Source organism: Lissotriton helveticus, chromosome 9 (genome assembly GCF_964261635.1).
Source record: "Lissotriton helveticus chromosome 9, aLisHel1.1, whole genome shotgun sequence".
Taxonomy (NCBI): domain Eukaryota; kingdom Metazoa; phylum Chordata; class Amphibia; order Caudata; family Salamandridae; genus Lissotriton; species Lissotriton helveticus.
In genome coordinates, this window is record NC_136070.1 from 143,034,681 (window position 1) to 143,050,190 (window position 15,510).

The window sequence follows — 15,510 nt, forward strand, 5'->3', positions numbered from 1 at the left end:
AGAGGCTTTCCTTTTAATTTAACCTGATCATTGCACCAGATAGGGTGTTGGAGAAATAGGTGAGAAGTAGGTTTATTTAGGATAATAAACGGTTTCATCAGGGAACAAGAATTAGATGTTAGTGGTGGTATCCAACACCTGTGGCGTTGGGACATAAAAGCAACATGTTTATGAGAAAAACATAGAATGGAAGACTCCAAGAAGAACCACAAATTAGAGTCCGAGTTACTGGGATAAAAAAAAAAGAGTATCTAATCTGCGTAATACCAAATGTTTTATGATAAGTACAGAAGTCAGGAACAGGGGTGTGGAATTTAATAAAATATCTACTTGTCGATGGGGCAGGTTGCTTCATAAATCTAATTGTCCTGTAACAAAATCCATCTGCCCCTTTGATGCCCTGTAGTGCAGCGACAAATTAATCGTGCCCCCCACCGCTTGCAGAAGCGGAGCGTTGTCACAGGCATTTGTATTGTGGGCAGGAAGTTGGGCCGCCATATTGGGGCTGCTGCCTTGCAGCGCGCCACCTGACTCAGCGCTCTAGTTCTCCGTGTGGAGAACGAGGAGGCTGTACTTAAGGCGAGCTGGTGGGAGCTGCTCGACCTTTTGGTAAGGAGACACCTTCATTCGCTTTGGCGCCTTCTTCTCCAGGCTGCAGTAGGCGCGCAGCACTTTTAAATTGTTTAAATTGCATTTTTAATCGTTTTTGTTTGGGTGCTAAAAAGTGATTTCTCACCTGGTTTTTAAATAGCGCGGTAGCGCCCACATTCTTGCACTATAATCGTGCCCCCCACCGCTTGCAGAAGCGGAGCGTTGTCACTGGCATTTGTATTGTGGGCAGTAAGTTGGGCCGCCATATTGGGGCTGCTGCCTTGCAGCGCGCCACCTGACTCAGCGCTCTAGTTCTCCGTGTGGAGAACGAGGAGGCTGTACTTAAAGCTCGCTGCCCCCGCGCAGCGGTGACGCGCAGCGGAGGCGCCTGACTCGCGCCTGAGTCAAGCCAGAGTCAAGCCAGAGTCCTGCCCGTCTGCGCCCGTCAGCGTCCCGGCGGCGTGTCGGTCGGCGGGTGGGGCTCTGTTAGTCCAGCATGTGCATAGCTGGCGCACCTATTGTGCGCTACACGGACGTGGAGCTGTACTCTCTAAATCGTCGGGAGAGCCGCTGCTGCTCTGTCTTCCCCGGTCGCCACAGGGGCAAGTTTCGCTGCCCTTGTTGTGGCTGGCATCCCAACCGGGCGCTGTCATCTGCCCCTATTAGTAACATAGCTGGCGCAGAGTATTCCTGCATGCTGCTAAACACCAGATCGGCGTGCAGTCATGCGCAAGACATTTTCGAGTTACTTGATACAGAGAAGCCACTCTGTTTAATGTTGACCGAGACTTGGTGGGGAGAGGCCTCTAATCCTGACGTGGCGATGGCAATCCCGCCTGACTATAACATCTTCAGGAAGGACAGAGTCAAGGGAAGGGGCGGAGGGGTCGCACTGGTGGTGAAGAAGGGCACGTTGTGTACCATCTTGCCTACGGAGGACATCCGCGGCTCTGAATCGCTTGCTTTTTCAATCACGCTAGCGCCGCACCAATCAGTGAAGGGACTTTTGGTCTATCGACCCCCTGGTCTGCCCGGAACGTTCTTTTCAGATCTTGACTCGGTGTTGTTGGGCCTGGCCTTGAGAGCAGAACACTGTATAGTAGCGGGGGATTTTAACTTTCGGATGGATGATCCGTCTGACCCAGCTGCTATAAAGCTGTCCGAGGCCATGGTCCCGCTGGGTCTTATCCCTTACTTGCAGGGGCCGACTCACGTTAAGGGGCATACTCTTGACCAGGTCTTCTCTACATCTCCTTTGGTGGTGAAAGAGACTCTCCCGGTCTTGTGGTCTGACCATTGGCTTGCCAAATTTGCAATCAGTGGCATTGCCAGGTCGTCTATTTCTGTCCCACAGCAACGGGGACGAGCGTTTAGAGCATTCAACAGAGTGACCCCTGAGATGCTGGCTCAGGCTGCTTCGGATCATCCCTATCTTCTCTCTGGTGAGCTGGAGAGAGATTTGGAGTCCCTGCAGGTATGGCTCTCCGACAGGCTTAACGACCTGGCCCCGGTGTTGCCCCCCCGCTTGACACCAAAGCGGGTTTCGGCCCCTTGGTTTACCTCTGCACTGTGGGCTAAGCGGCAGCAGTGTAAGGTAGCCGAAAGGGCCTGGCGGGCACACTATGATAGCACGGACAGGCTGGCCTACAAGGCTGTGGTCAAGGCTTACCACCGGGATATCCGCCTTGGAAAAAAAGCCTATCTTGCGGGGAGAATTGAAGCGGCCTCTAATTCCAGCAAGGAGATCTTTACCATTGTTAGAGAATTTATTTCTCCTCGGACCATCACTTCGGTAGAGGTGCCCTTAGAATCCTGGGCGGCGGACCTTGCTTGTTTTTTTACAAGCAAGATAAAACTGATACAGGACTCTTTTCCATTGGGAGCACCTGTTAGGCCTTTTACATCTGAGGCCGGTTTCCTCCCTCCGTCCTCGCAGGGTGTCATATTGGCTGCGTTTCCATCTTTGTCAGCCCCAGCCTCCCTAGCGCTTATGGGCAATTTGAAATCTGGGTCTCCACTGGACCCTTGCCCAGCCAAGCTTTTGGGTAAGTTGGCGGAAGTAATCAATCCACTGGCGAACCCTCTTCTGAATCTCTCGCTGAGTCAGGGAGTGGTTCCGCCAGTCTGGAAGCAGGCAATGGTCATCCCGCTGCTTAAAAAACCGGGTCTTGACCCGAAGGTCCCAGCCAACTATAGGCCGATTTCTTTGTTGCCGGCTCTCGTAAAAATTTTGGAGAAGCACGTTCAGTCGGTGCTCTCCAACTTTTTGGAGACCCACGAGATCTTACATGACTCCCAGTCTGGCTTCCGCTCAAATCATAGCACCGAGACCGCGCTCCTTGAGGTTTCTGAAACTATCAAAGGGGTGCTGGACACCGGGGGCAAAGTCATGTTGGTGTTGTTGGACTTGTCGGCGGCTTTTGACACCGTCCCCCACGATGGCCTTCTCGCAAGACTCTATGAGATTGGCCTTCGGGGGACGGTGCTCAGCTGGTTTTCGTCCTTTCTAGCTGGCCGCCGGCAAACGGTCTGGACATCGCCTGACACCGCCGTGATGCCGCCTTTGGGAGTTGGGGTCCCTCAGGGCTCTATATTGAGCCCGACCCTCTTTAACATCTTTATGACCCCTTTGGCGGCGGTGGCGGAGTCGTTTGGTGCCCGGATCGTGTCATATGCCAACGACACCCAGCTCCTCTTTTCTTGTGAGAGAGGGGCAGACTTTGACGGAGAGAGTATCCGGAATTGCCTTGGGGCTGTGTTCACATGGTTCCAACTGAACAGCCTCAAGTGCAATTCCGATAAGTCCGAGGTACTCTTCTTCGGGTGCGACACGGAGCCCAGCTGGCAGGCCTGGTGGCCCATCGATATGTTCCCTCCGTCCGGTTCTTCCCCTATGGCTAAGAACTTGGGGGTTAAGATAGACAAGGGGGCTGACGATGAAAGCCCAGATCCTTGGGGTGACCGGCACCTGTTTCGGTCTATTAAAGATGCTGCGGAGGTTTTTGCCTCTTTTGTCAGAGGAGCATAGGAGGCTGACTGTGCAGGCTCTGATAGGCTCCAGGTTGGATTATGCCAACATTCTTTACCTGGGCCTACCAGAGTACCTGTTACAGCGGCTCCAAGTTGCGCAGAATTCGGCGGCCAGGGCCATTTTCGGTCTAAACAGACGTGCCAGCGTCTCGGGTCTTTTGTTGACGCTGCACTGGCTACCCATCCGCAAAAGGATCGCCTTTAAGGCGATGACTTTGGCCTACAAGGCTCTCCACGCTGTGGGAGCAAAGCATCTCCAAAAGAGACTGGCCTTTTACCATCCGGCTCGCTCCCTGAGGTCAGAGTCTTTACTTTTGGCGGTTGTCCCCCGAGTTAAGAGAGCGCGCCTGGGCGGCCGTTCTTTTAGCCTGCTGGCTCCACAGATGTGGAACTCGCTTCCGCTCCCACTTCGGGGGGTTACTAGTCTTCTTGACTTCAGGAGAGGTCTTAAAACCTGGTTGTTCACCCAGTAGGCCCCCCAGTTGTCCTTTTTCTTTTTACCTGTCTGTTCTGTACTCTTTTTACTGTGTTATGTTATCACGAATTAGTTCTCCTTACCTAAAGCGCCGGGACACTCTTTTTGAGTAACCGTTGCGCTATACAAAAGAATAAATAACATAACATAACAAATTACGGCAGCAATCTCATTATATAAGAGCTCTGATATAGCCTCTCTGATTATGCCAGGGCTCATACCATAGTAGTGTTTGAATTCTTGCAATCCCCTTATGTTCCAACGTTTCCGCAGATCTACATACTGGGGCTGAAGGTAGTGGTAAGCAATAGTTCCAGGTTTAGAATGCCCTTTTGAGACTGTGCAAATCTACTAACTTGCATGTTTTAAGGGTTTTCAACAACTCTTCTTCTAATCTTTTCCCATACTGAGAAATGTTGGAAATTTACTCCTGACCATGGCATACGTAACTCTTCTTCCAGAGTTGGGAAGAAAGTGGTTGGAGGGAAAGTGAACTTGCAAACACTCAAACTTTCGCATGACCAAATCTACACATGCAGATTTGCTCATGCTAAAATGTAGTTCACAAATATTTTCTAGGAGTTCTATTTCTTGTGCTACTTCTGTAAATTCTTGGGAATTCACAAAAGCCGTATAACTGCACTTAATGTAAGGACATATACCATGGGTGCACTTTTAAGACTTTCTTTAATAATTGGGCCCCTAATTTGGTCTGGCATTGACTGAGACCTTTTGTGTTTTTTTCAAATTCTGTTTTTCTCTCTGTATCAGCTGGTTTCACTGTGAGGGACAGCATTCTGCTCTTTCACAAGGAGCATATCGGCACACAAAGTAGTTTTGTTCAGTGCCAATAACTACTGTGGCAGAGTATGCTTTTTGAGACCACTTTTTTTTTTACTTTTGCCAATGTTTGTTATAATGGGGAGGGCCCAGCAGCTCCCAAACCAATAAGGTTTTACAAAAACCGTGCCAAAACAAGTCACACATTGACAAACCTAAAAAGCTGACTACCAATTTTAGACCTACTGTTTTTGCCAATGCTTGTTTATTTTAGATTCCCATAATCTTATTGAAACTGGTTTCACTTTTTTTCCGTTATGAATATTTTTCGGAAGTACTAGCTTGCATCAACACGTTACTAAATGATGCTGCAAAGAAATGCTACCTGAAATTTTATAGTAGTTTAGCTAAATATTTTTTTTCCTGCTATCATGTTTTTTATGTAAATTTTATTTTCGAAGCAAATAATCATCAATCTTGCTTTCAAGTATCTGAAAATATTTGCATCAAATCAAAGGGCATTCTGGGAGCATCACACATAGCCTCATATTGCTAAACTTTGAAAATGTGTGTACACATTTTCATACTGGAACTGAAGTCTGAGCTTACAACATTTACTTAGAGTGCTCACCCTAATAATAAAGGCTTACAATTAATCAACCATGAATACAAGTTTGAACAGCATTAACATATGGGCAAAATATTACCCTAACTGCAGACAGTGCCCTTCCCTGATCCACAATGTGGTACTGCAAACTGGCAGTCAAAGGGATTGTGCTGCAGGGTGTTGGGGCTACTTGTCCCAAGGACAAAATACACATGAAAACGTGTTGCCCTTGACCCCAAACGATCTGTCCTGGGCGTGGGCCTATAGAACTTCCACAACCCTGCAGGAAACTTAACACCACCAGCAGATTTGTGGAGTTTCAATCTCATTAAAGAAATCTTAGACGCGTTCCCATTCCTTAGGTACCGAGATAGGATTTTACAAAAGAAACTTCTTGGGGATCTTTCTAGGTAGCATCTGAAGAAAAAAAATTTACTTTCGGAAGTAGCATCATATTGATGGTATCTAAACGACCCCACCAAGACACAAATAAAGATGACCAACCCTGGACGAGATGAGTGATCCTAGAGGTCACGCTTTCCTGATTGATCTTTAACGTGGCTCTAAGATTATTGGTATAAAAAAATCCCCAGACACTTAGGGACATATGTGTGACCCTATTTTGCAAGGGAGTCGCTATTAGGAAGGGGCGTTCCAAGAGCGTCTCTTCCTAAAAGTGAGTCAGAGGCCTATGTAAGAATGTTTTGCGACCGCAGTTGCGGTTGCAAAACACTCGCACCAGGGACCACTACCTGCCTTTAAAAAATGAAACGAAAACGTTTCATTTTTCTTTTTTTAAATGCATCTTGTTTTCCTTTAAAGAAAACGGGCTGCTTAAAAAAACAAAAAAGCTGCTTTATTTAAAAGCATTCACTTTGCAGGCAGAAAGCTAATCCCTGGGGGTCCTCTGCTCAGCGGTGTTCTAAGACCAGACATTGGGGTCTGTTGAGCCCAGCAGGCCACCATACCTTGGAGGGCAAGCCATTCTTAACCGGGTCGCAAATTGTGAGTCCCTCATTAATATGCATGCATTAATGCATTGATATGCACAGAGGGACAAGTTGCGGTCCTTTTTTGGAATAATACATGTCGTCGCCTCTGAGAAGGAACCAAGGGAGGAGTTGAGAGAAAGAAAATTGTTAATAAGCTTAACTAGTTGAGGAAAGAGTAAATGTGGAAAATTGAAGGTTACGTTCAACGGTAAAGCCATCAGGACTAGGCGCCTTACCTTTTGGTAGCCATTTAACTCCCGCTTGTAGTTCATCCATAGTGAAGGCAGATTCAAGAAAAGACGTATCAGTAGTTAAGGAGTTACGAGGTTTAAGATTCGCGAAGTAGGAATCTTGAAGGGCATAAAGGGGACTAGTTTCAGGAGTGTATCATTTTTGGTATTATTTAGCTAAGGAAGCGGCTTGATCAGCTTCATGGAGCAATTGGTTACCTGAGGTATTGGTGATGGATTTATTAGTAGTTTTTTCTTTCTTACATTTTAAGTAATTGGCCAACAAAGCACCTGCTTTGTTTTTTCCTGCCATCGTATCTAGCATTACCTTTAAGTAGCGTGCTGCAGTCTTTTTTAGTAGATAGTTTATTAAATTGTATCCTGGCTGTGATCAATGCTTTCAGATCTCTATTTACTTTTTTGGATGTATGGTAAGTATATTGGAATTCTTAGATATTAGCTAAAATGACCAGGGCCTCTTTTTCCTTATGTTTTCTTCTGGAAGAGACATACTTTATTATAAAGCTTATAGACTCAGCTTTAAAACCATCCCATACAAAATGAAAGGGACTGTCGCCCATATCATTCTGTTAAAAGAAAAATCAGAAACTAAAGATTTATATGAAGGAAGAAAACTTTTATCTGAAAGTAACGAATTGTTAAACCTCCACCGGCGACATACGATTGGAGCATGGTTGGAGATCAAAATTGACCCAGTCACCGAGTTAATCAAGTGTTGAAGCAAGTTTTTACTTAAGAAAATGTAATCAATCCTGGCTTTAGAGTGATCAGTAGCTGAATAAAAGGAATATTTCTTAAGATCTGGATTGAAAAATCTCAAGGAGTCGGATAGTGAGTGTTGAGATAGGGTACGTTGAAAAGCTCTTTGTGCTTTGTGAGGAGAAAACTTAGTAGAAGAGGTACGTTCTAAGAATGGGTCCAAGACCTGATTGCAGTCTTCACCTAATTAAAAAATATCAGCGTAGTTTTGTGTGATCTTTTGGGAAAGCAAGTTTCAAAATTCATAATCTGGGTGTGTGGGGCTGTATTCATTAAAGAGTGTAAAAGGAATGTCATCTATCTTAAGCTTGACTAGTATCCATCTGCCGTCATTGTCACTGAGTTATTAATGAAATGTTGAGGTGTTTATAACCGAGAATAACAACTTGATTTTTGCGAACAGTAGGTGGGGAAAATAATAATTCACCAACTCAACATTTCTTTAACATAACCATTTCTTTTGCAGTAAGATCTATTTCCTGAAGTAGCCCCACTTGACATTTCAAGCTAGATAAATGTGAGAAGTCCCATTTGCATTCAATCATGTTTTTAAGCCCTTGACATTCCATGCTATAACTCTAAGATTCACAGACATGGGAAAATTGTAACAACATACACAAGGGCATATAGAGTAGATATTAGAACAGGAGAAAGTAAGAGAAGGTCGAAGACAACAAGGAGATAAGAGGAAAGAGCACAAAAAAGAGAAAGTAATGGGGACAAAGACCACAAGATTAGAATAAGCGCTAGAAGAACAATACAGGAAGCAAATCCCTAATTGTGGTTAAAATAAAGGTGACAGAACAGGAGATCCGCACCCCCTTTATCTTTCCGGAACACTCATGAAGATGCGCCAAACTTTGCCCCGAACAGAGGAACTCATTGACACAGCTGTTATAAGACTGTAATTAAAGAGGGGCATAAAAACTTGAATGATGGGCAGAAATAAATAGGCAAAATTGGACCAGCTCAAACAAGAATATGACAGTAGAGGGGAATGGACTACACAGCTACCGATAGTGACAGAAAGAATGGATAATAATGGACAAGACTGATTCAATGCGAACACAGGAAGGTGGGGGGGAGGCTGTGGTCCAACACTGAAACAGAATGGGAAATGGGAAAGAGAACATCATGGGTCAGCAATGCAGTCTAGATAACACAACCTAAGGGAAAAAGACATTTAGTTAAAAAACTTGAAGACAAAGAAAATAGAGCGTAGCCATGTTTTAGCAGTAGTAACAGTTTAATTATCCTCGTGTCTATGTTGATATAGGAATTCTTGCAAACAGTCCACGTCTTCAAAAGTGTACGGTTTGTCTTTCTTGATGAAGATGGTTTCTTGGAAATAGCTCCTGACACAGAGGTAGGTGACGACCCCTTGTAATCACAAGCATCCTCCATGATGGCTGAGAGGTATTCTGGGCCGAAGTCTTTATGACAACAGGATTTCCTGATGACCGGTTTTGCTGTAGAGAAAGATGGCTAGTAACACTCTTCAGTCTGCAAGACTTACCATGAAAGACGAAAGGACTGTGAGACAATGTCACACCAAATCATAGTTGTGCTTCCTCAGTAATTGAAAGAGAGACACAGGAGTCCCAAAACTGACTATTATAAAATGAAGCTGAAAAGAGATGTAGATGTTTGACCGTTTTTGCGGTTGCAAACGGGAACTCGGCCTGTCCCATGCTCAAACCATATTTTGCGAGTCGCTAACCAATTAACGACTCGTAAAATATGGTTTGCGTATTAGGAAGGGGCATGCCAAGGGCGTCCCTTCCTAATACCGAGTCTAACACCAATGTATGATTGTTTTGCTATCGCATTTGCGGTCGCAAAACAATTGCAGTTTACCACCTACTTCATGTAGGTGGTAAACCCCTCGCAAACGGGAAGGGGTCCTCAAGGGACCCCTTCCCCTTTGTGAATGGATGCGAAAATGTTTCTTAAGAGCAGGCAGTGGTCACAGGGACTACTGCCTGCCCTGAAACTGAAAAGTTTCATTTTTTTAAAAAAATGCATCCTGTTTTCCTTTAAGGATTTATTGAAAAAGCAGTCGCAGACATGGTGGTCTGCTGACCCCAGCAGGCCACCATCCCTGTGAGTGTTAGCCATTCCCAATGGGGTCGCTAATTGCGCTTGCCTCATTAATATTGATGAGGCATGCAATTTGCGACCCCTTTGGGAATTGCAAACAGAATCTGAGAGACTGTTGTACATTCAGTTAAGCGTGTCGCAAATTGCGAGTCGCAATTCTTCACAATTTGCGACTCGCTAAACGGAATGGTCGTTTATCGGGCCCAAAAAGTCTTGTCAAAATACCATTGAAACAGTATGAAATGAGAAGTTACATGTAGTCCATCTGATTATTAATCGCCATACAGATATTATATGCTTGTTTTCTCATCCTTTTAGGAAAGGCCAATGTTTGAAAAAAGAAGCATCTTTGCCCAGCAAATAGCTGCTAGAAAGGCAGCAGAAAATGGTGCAAATTCTCCACTCATCCCCAAAGCTAATCTCCCTGCAGGAGGATTAAATGCTGCAGTTATCAGTGGGCGGTCTGGACAAGTGCAGGAGCTGGCTACCCTGTGTAAAGTGAATGGTGAGTTTTATAAAGAGTGGAACATCTGCTGTCCCCTGACTGGAATTTGTCATTAAGTTGAGCCTAGCAGCGCACATGCGCTGCTCTGCGAGACATGGTGTATCTGGTCGAGGTGCTTAGACTACACCCACCACTTGTCATTTGTACCTTTTGTCTGCTTTTCTAAATTCCTTTCTTCTTATTGGTAAAAGGTTACTTTTTGGCCCTCCTTCTGGCATGTTTTTCACTTTATGGCGACTACCCCTGGTACGTGTCCTCTACATTCCAATATATTTCTTGTTTGTTTCGCTCACTCTTTCTAGACCTCTTGTATATACTTTAGTATATACTTATATGTGTATGTACTTTGTGGGCTCTTAGAATCAGCCCTAGGACTTGTCTGCTTAGGGACTTTTATTTCTGTTCAACTGCCTCTATTTAACTGTCTTGGGAGGAAACGACCAGTAGCGGTCAGTAAAATACAAGAATTGCTCTCTACTGAGGGACTTTCTTTTTTTAATTTTTCTGCCAACTATCTCTATTTAACTTTCTTGAAAGAAAACGACCAGCAGAGGTCAGTAAAATACCAGAATGACTTTAGCATTCTCTGGATTCCAGTCCATAGAAATGGTCTTCCACGAGCACCCGTAGAGAATAATAATATATTTTTCAAATCTTGTATTTTCAGTGATATGACCACCGAAGGACCTGATTTTATATTAAACACAGAGCTTTGGACTATACCATTTCCCGCTGAAAGGCAATATTTCTCTCCATGTGTTCCCATACCTGGCGTGTCACACAGTTTGATGCTTCTTTTCCCTCAGTGTTAAAGAACAGTAGATGTTTCAACACCCAGGCTAATGTGCTGAATAGCTAAATACATATAAGGTCCCAAAGGCGAGACCGATTGCATTGCAAATGCTTGTTTGCATAGAATTTGCCCCGTGCCGTCAACGCAGCTTCAGCATGGCGGTGCTGTATTTTTGACACCTTATTGGTTACAGCTGTTTAGACAGCACACAGCAGGCATCAGAGGCGTGTAGGGAACAGGACAGCTTTACCAGTGCACACCGGCCGACCTCTGGCGTGCTGCTGTCTTCAGTGAAAGCTTGGCCTGTCTACCCTCACACACCGGCCTCCTCCCTCTGCTCTGCTGCGATTACTGGCAGCAGCTCCCCTTGCCTTGGCCAGCAGAGGACAGCGGTGGCAGAAGCGGTGCTCCTCTTTATTCCAGTGGCATTTGCAGTGAGTCCAGCGGAGCAGCTGTCTGTACTTTTTCCTCATGTTTTTTCGAGTCACGCTGGGGAAACTTAAACATTACAGTTTTTACGCCAGGAAGTTGGAATAAAGGAAGGGCTGTCTGCTGTCTATTTCATGTACTTTAAAACTGAATAACTCTTTTGCAAGGTAGCTCTCTCGGTTACAACGTTAAGGCTCAAACTAATGGTTCTTCGAAACTGCTACATGCACCGAGGACATGGCTCTGAGGAGCAAATTACACCACTTTAGAAAGCCTTTGGGTTCTCAAAATGGGCCCGATTTAGTTTTCAAGGCTCCCTCTCTGAGTGCAAATTACACTTTAAGGCGCGGGTAGAGGGCTTCCCTGGGGTACATTATACCCGAAGGACAAGGCATGCTGAAGTGTGCACCATCGGTGCCCGTCTCCGCCACAGTGCCTCCAGCTCTACCAGGGGTGTATTCTCAGATGGTCCCTACGTGGTTAATTGGCTGGGAATACAAATCTGCACCCTGTTCCCGCTACAGGCTAAGATTTTTGTTCTACCCCTTTACCTGCTCAGTTTACTTTGAAGGCAGAAAGCTAATCCCTGGGGGTCCTCTGCTCAGCGGTGTTCTAAGACCAGAACAAGGAAATCGCTGCCATATTAGAATTTTAAAGCATTTCTGCAATTATAGTATTTACCCTTGCCTCGTGAGTTCTATTTAGATCACAATATTTTACCTGATTGTAGGAATCAATGAGATGGGCATCAGCATTTGTAAAGTCACCCCCTCACGCTGCGAACACTACCTCTGAGGGTTGTCTTTCTTAGCTCGAAGCCCTGCTGTGAAGTAGGTGTTCTTAGAGTTAGGTTCGAGGAATAAGTTGACACATCTGCAAACGCTGTTTTAAAGGTGCTTCTTGTGTACAGAATAGAGGCAGGTAAAAACCAGTTGGTTACAGTATTACGTTTAAATACATTGCAGGAGCATACGTTGAAGTTTTTTTCCTACCAAAAAAGTGTTGTAAGCCTACAAACGAGTCATGACCCAGGTATTAGGCATTCACCATCAGCTAAACACTTGGTTTTAAGTCCTCGCATTCTCGTTCACTTAAATGAAAAGTTAATTGAACCTGTCATTTATCTCCACTTGTCAACTGGAGTTTCCACCAGGTAGTACTTAGAATGACTGAACCCTAGCACAAAACGGCGAAGCTGAGGGTGTAAAATCTCAGACTTGCTTTTTCAGCCTCAACATTTGCATTTAAGCTGGAAATATAATGCAGGTCTTTTACATAAACTGGGAAAAAAAGCTTAAACCTTGTCCCCGTTTCCCACTAAAACGTCTGCTTGGTGATCCTATGAGTGGGGTTCCCCCTGGCAGTCCATTTATAATCCCAGCTCACCAGTTGTCCACTGTGTGCTTCTTAGCAAGCAGTTTATGTTGCACACTGGGAGCGCCTAAAAATCCCTCCACTTCGCCTCAGTTTTTATATCTTCGCAATCTTGGAGTAATATATGAAGCACCTCCTTCTGCTGTTCTACCTCATTCCAGAGCACATACAGCAATAACCGCACGAGAAACAGGGGGGGAAGGGGGGAAAGTGGCATGCCAGAGCTGCCAACTTTAGAAGGGAGACCAGTGTCCTGACGTCGACGTAACATCTTGTTATTAGTGTCAAATCACGAACCTTACCGTTAATGTATATAATGAAAAAATATTACCAGACCATGCGCATGTATTCTGGCGCTCATGTAGTGCTGTAATGCCGCTGGATGAAAACAAGCAACTGGCACAGTGCTTGAAAGCACACCACAGGTTTTGGTCAAGTGCGCAAGCTTTAAGTTAAGGTGTGGCTGTTTTCAGACAGAGAGCTTCTGCATTTACAACATTACGTTGTTACTGTCCAGCCCATTCTGGTACTTGCAAGTCTTTAAAATCACAACCTGTCATATTTGTCTTTTGATTTTCAGTCAGCGTCGCGTTAAAGCAAGCGCCAAAGCTTGGACTAGAAGCCAGGACTCTTGGTCCAGGGTCACCAGGCAGGCCAACTAACCATTAAGAAACATCCTACATCTGTATGGGATTGCCCACTTTTTCACCACTACGAATAGGACCTCTAGTCAGGACACAATGGCAACGGTATATGGACCTAAACGTTTTTGGGCTTTTTTATATAGCACAAACTTGGCCCAACGATACATCTTGGTTCTGTAACCAGGTCTTTGCTGGGACCTCCACATTTCTAGTGCATCTGTGGTTTTACAGGGACCTCAGGCTAGCGAGATTACTCCCCCCCACCTACCCTTTACTCCTCCCACTCCTCCTTCTACTGCTGTGAACACTTTCTAGACCCTTCGCTCTTCTATCTTTCCACTATCCTTTTCAATCCAAATAACAGACCCACATGTCCACTGCTCAAATTAATTTCATATTTCCTGATACTAATTCACCACTAACCCTGGTCGGGTTCTGGAGTAGCGTGCTACCCGCTGGAAAGCGCTTCAGCGCCTCATCGGGGGTAGGAAGCGCCACATAAATGGAAACCCTTCCCTCTTCTATTCCTCCAATATCCTTTTTCAATCCAAATAACTAACTTGCATGCCCACTGCTCACATTTATTTCATATTTCCCTAAACTAATTCACCACAAATCCTTTTTCGGTTCCATTGTAGCATGCTACTTGCCAAAAAGCTCTTCCACGCCTCATCCAGGGTGGTAAGCGCTAAATAAATGCAATTACAACAACACTTCACAGCTCCAATGAAAGCGGCTCACTGCAGGGGCCTTTTGTGCAACTGGAATTATGTGGCAGGAAATGGCCAAATTATGCAGCAAGATTGAGTAAATTATACGGTGAGAAAAGGCAAATTATGCAGCATAACGCAGCACATTTGGAATAGTATTACTTCATTTTTTAGTCCGGTCTAAAACTAAAATGAAGGACTCTATATTAAATGTGTTAACGCTTAAGCAACACCTTTAAGTACAGGCAAGGACATCTCCTTAATAATCTCTTATATGGTCTCAAAGGCGTGATCTATTGACTGTGCCAATGCTTGCTTTTTACATGCAGTCACTGTTAGTTAACCATTAAACACAGTTTCACTAGTGCCCAAACTCCATCCTTAAGTGCACGCATCAATTTAATGGGGTTTATTTATTTTCGGAGGTGGCAATATCTTATTTATTGACTATGACACTGTGTGTGGTCAAGGATTTGAAGACATGCCTCTCTGCTCAAAACCTGTTCCTTGATTTATGTTGAAAGAGATTCTCCTGTAACTTGTATTTGTCTTGCCTGATGCTTCATCAAAATTAATACATTTGAACGTTACTGTTGGTGTTTACTGTGCCGTGAATAATGCATCTTGAAATTTAGGTGACATTCTGCAGTTTTAATGAATATTTAAAAATCAGGGGATTTTTTTTTTGTTTAAAACAAAATATATTTTATTTGTGTGAGAGTGTCCTAGTCTTAGCATATGGATAACAATGCTTTATAAAGCATTCAGATATAATTATAATAGCATTTTTTGCAGGTAACATAAACAGGAATGGTGGGCGACTGATGATATTAACTTTACAACAAATTAAGGAAAAATATACACACCTGCTTGTTTCTCAGAGCTATTTAGGAAGTATCCTTTGGGAAAATGTGTGAAAAACATGGGACCTAATGTATCTCCACACAATTATCTTGGAAGGACATAAATATCAAGAAGCAGTGGGGACAGACTTTGTTCTTTTTTCCCCCACCTTTATTCATTTCCATATCAGTAAAGTACTAGCGTGACCAACGTACATCAACATATTTCATTTCTAAATCAGTAAGTAAATTGGTGTTCTGATGAAACCGGTCTTTTGAATAATGTTTCAATGTTACATTTTTGGTGGATCTACATCTCAGTTATCATTTACAAGATATTGATACAATTTACAGGTGTGCCAAGTGTGACTATTGCCGGACCGCGCATCATCACTGGACAGGGTCTCCCTGGTGAAGGCAGTAAGGAAGAGGCACAACGGATCCACCGCGAGAATGTTGATCGGCTGCGTGGCATGTCTAAGGAGGAGATCCGTCTTGAGCAAGAGAGACTCTTGGCCCAGCTTGGTAAGTTAACAACGTTTCTGTGGTTTACTTTCCTCTGATCATTGACTTTTAGTTTATGAAATGCAGATCTCTCTAAAGAAATAACTACTGTATGAGTTCCTCT

General features: G+C 44.4%; 1 protein-coding gene across 2 annotated transcripts in view; it reads left to right on the top strand.

The window, feature by feature from the left end:
* The window catches only part of RPAP1 (RNA polymerase II associated protein 1), a 334,836-nt gene that overhangs the window by 69,589 nt on the left and 249,737 nt on the right, over nucleotides 1-15,510 (top strand). For both annotated transcript variants that reach the window (XM_078659654.1, XM_078659653.1), the window contains exons 5-6: nucleotides 9,904-10,090; nucleotides 15,237-15,407. In XM_078659654.1, coding sequence (XP_078515780.1) covers nucleotides 9,904-10,090; nucleotides 15,237-15,407 — 358 coding nt within the window. The remainder of the gene's footprint in view (nucleotides 1-9,903; nucleotides 10,091-15,236; nucleotides 15,408-15,510) is intronic.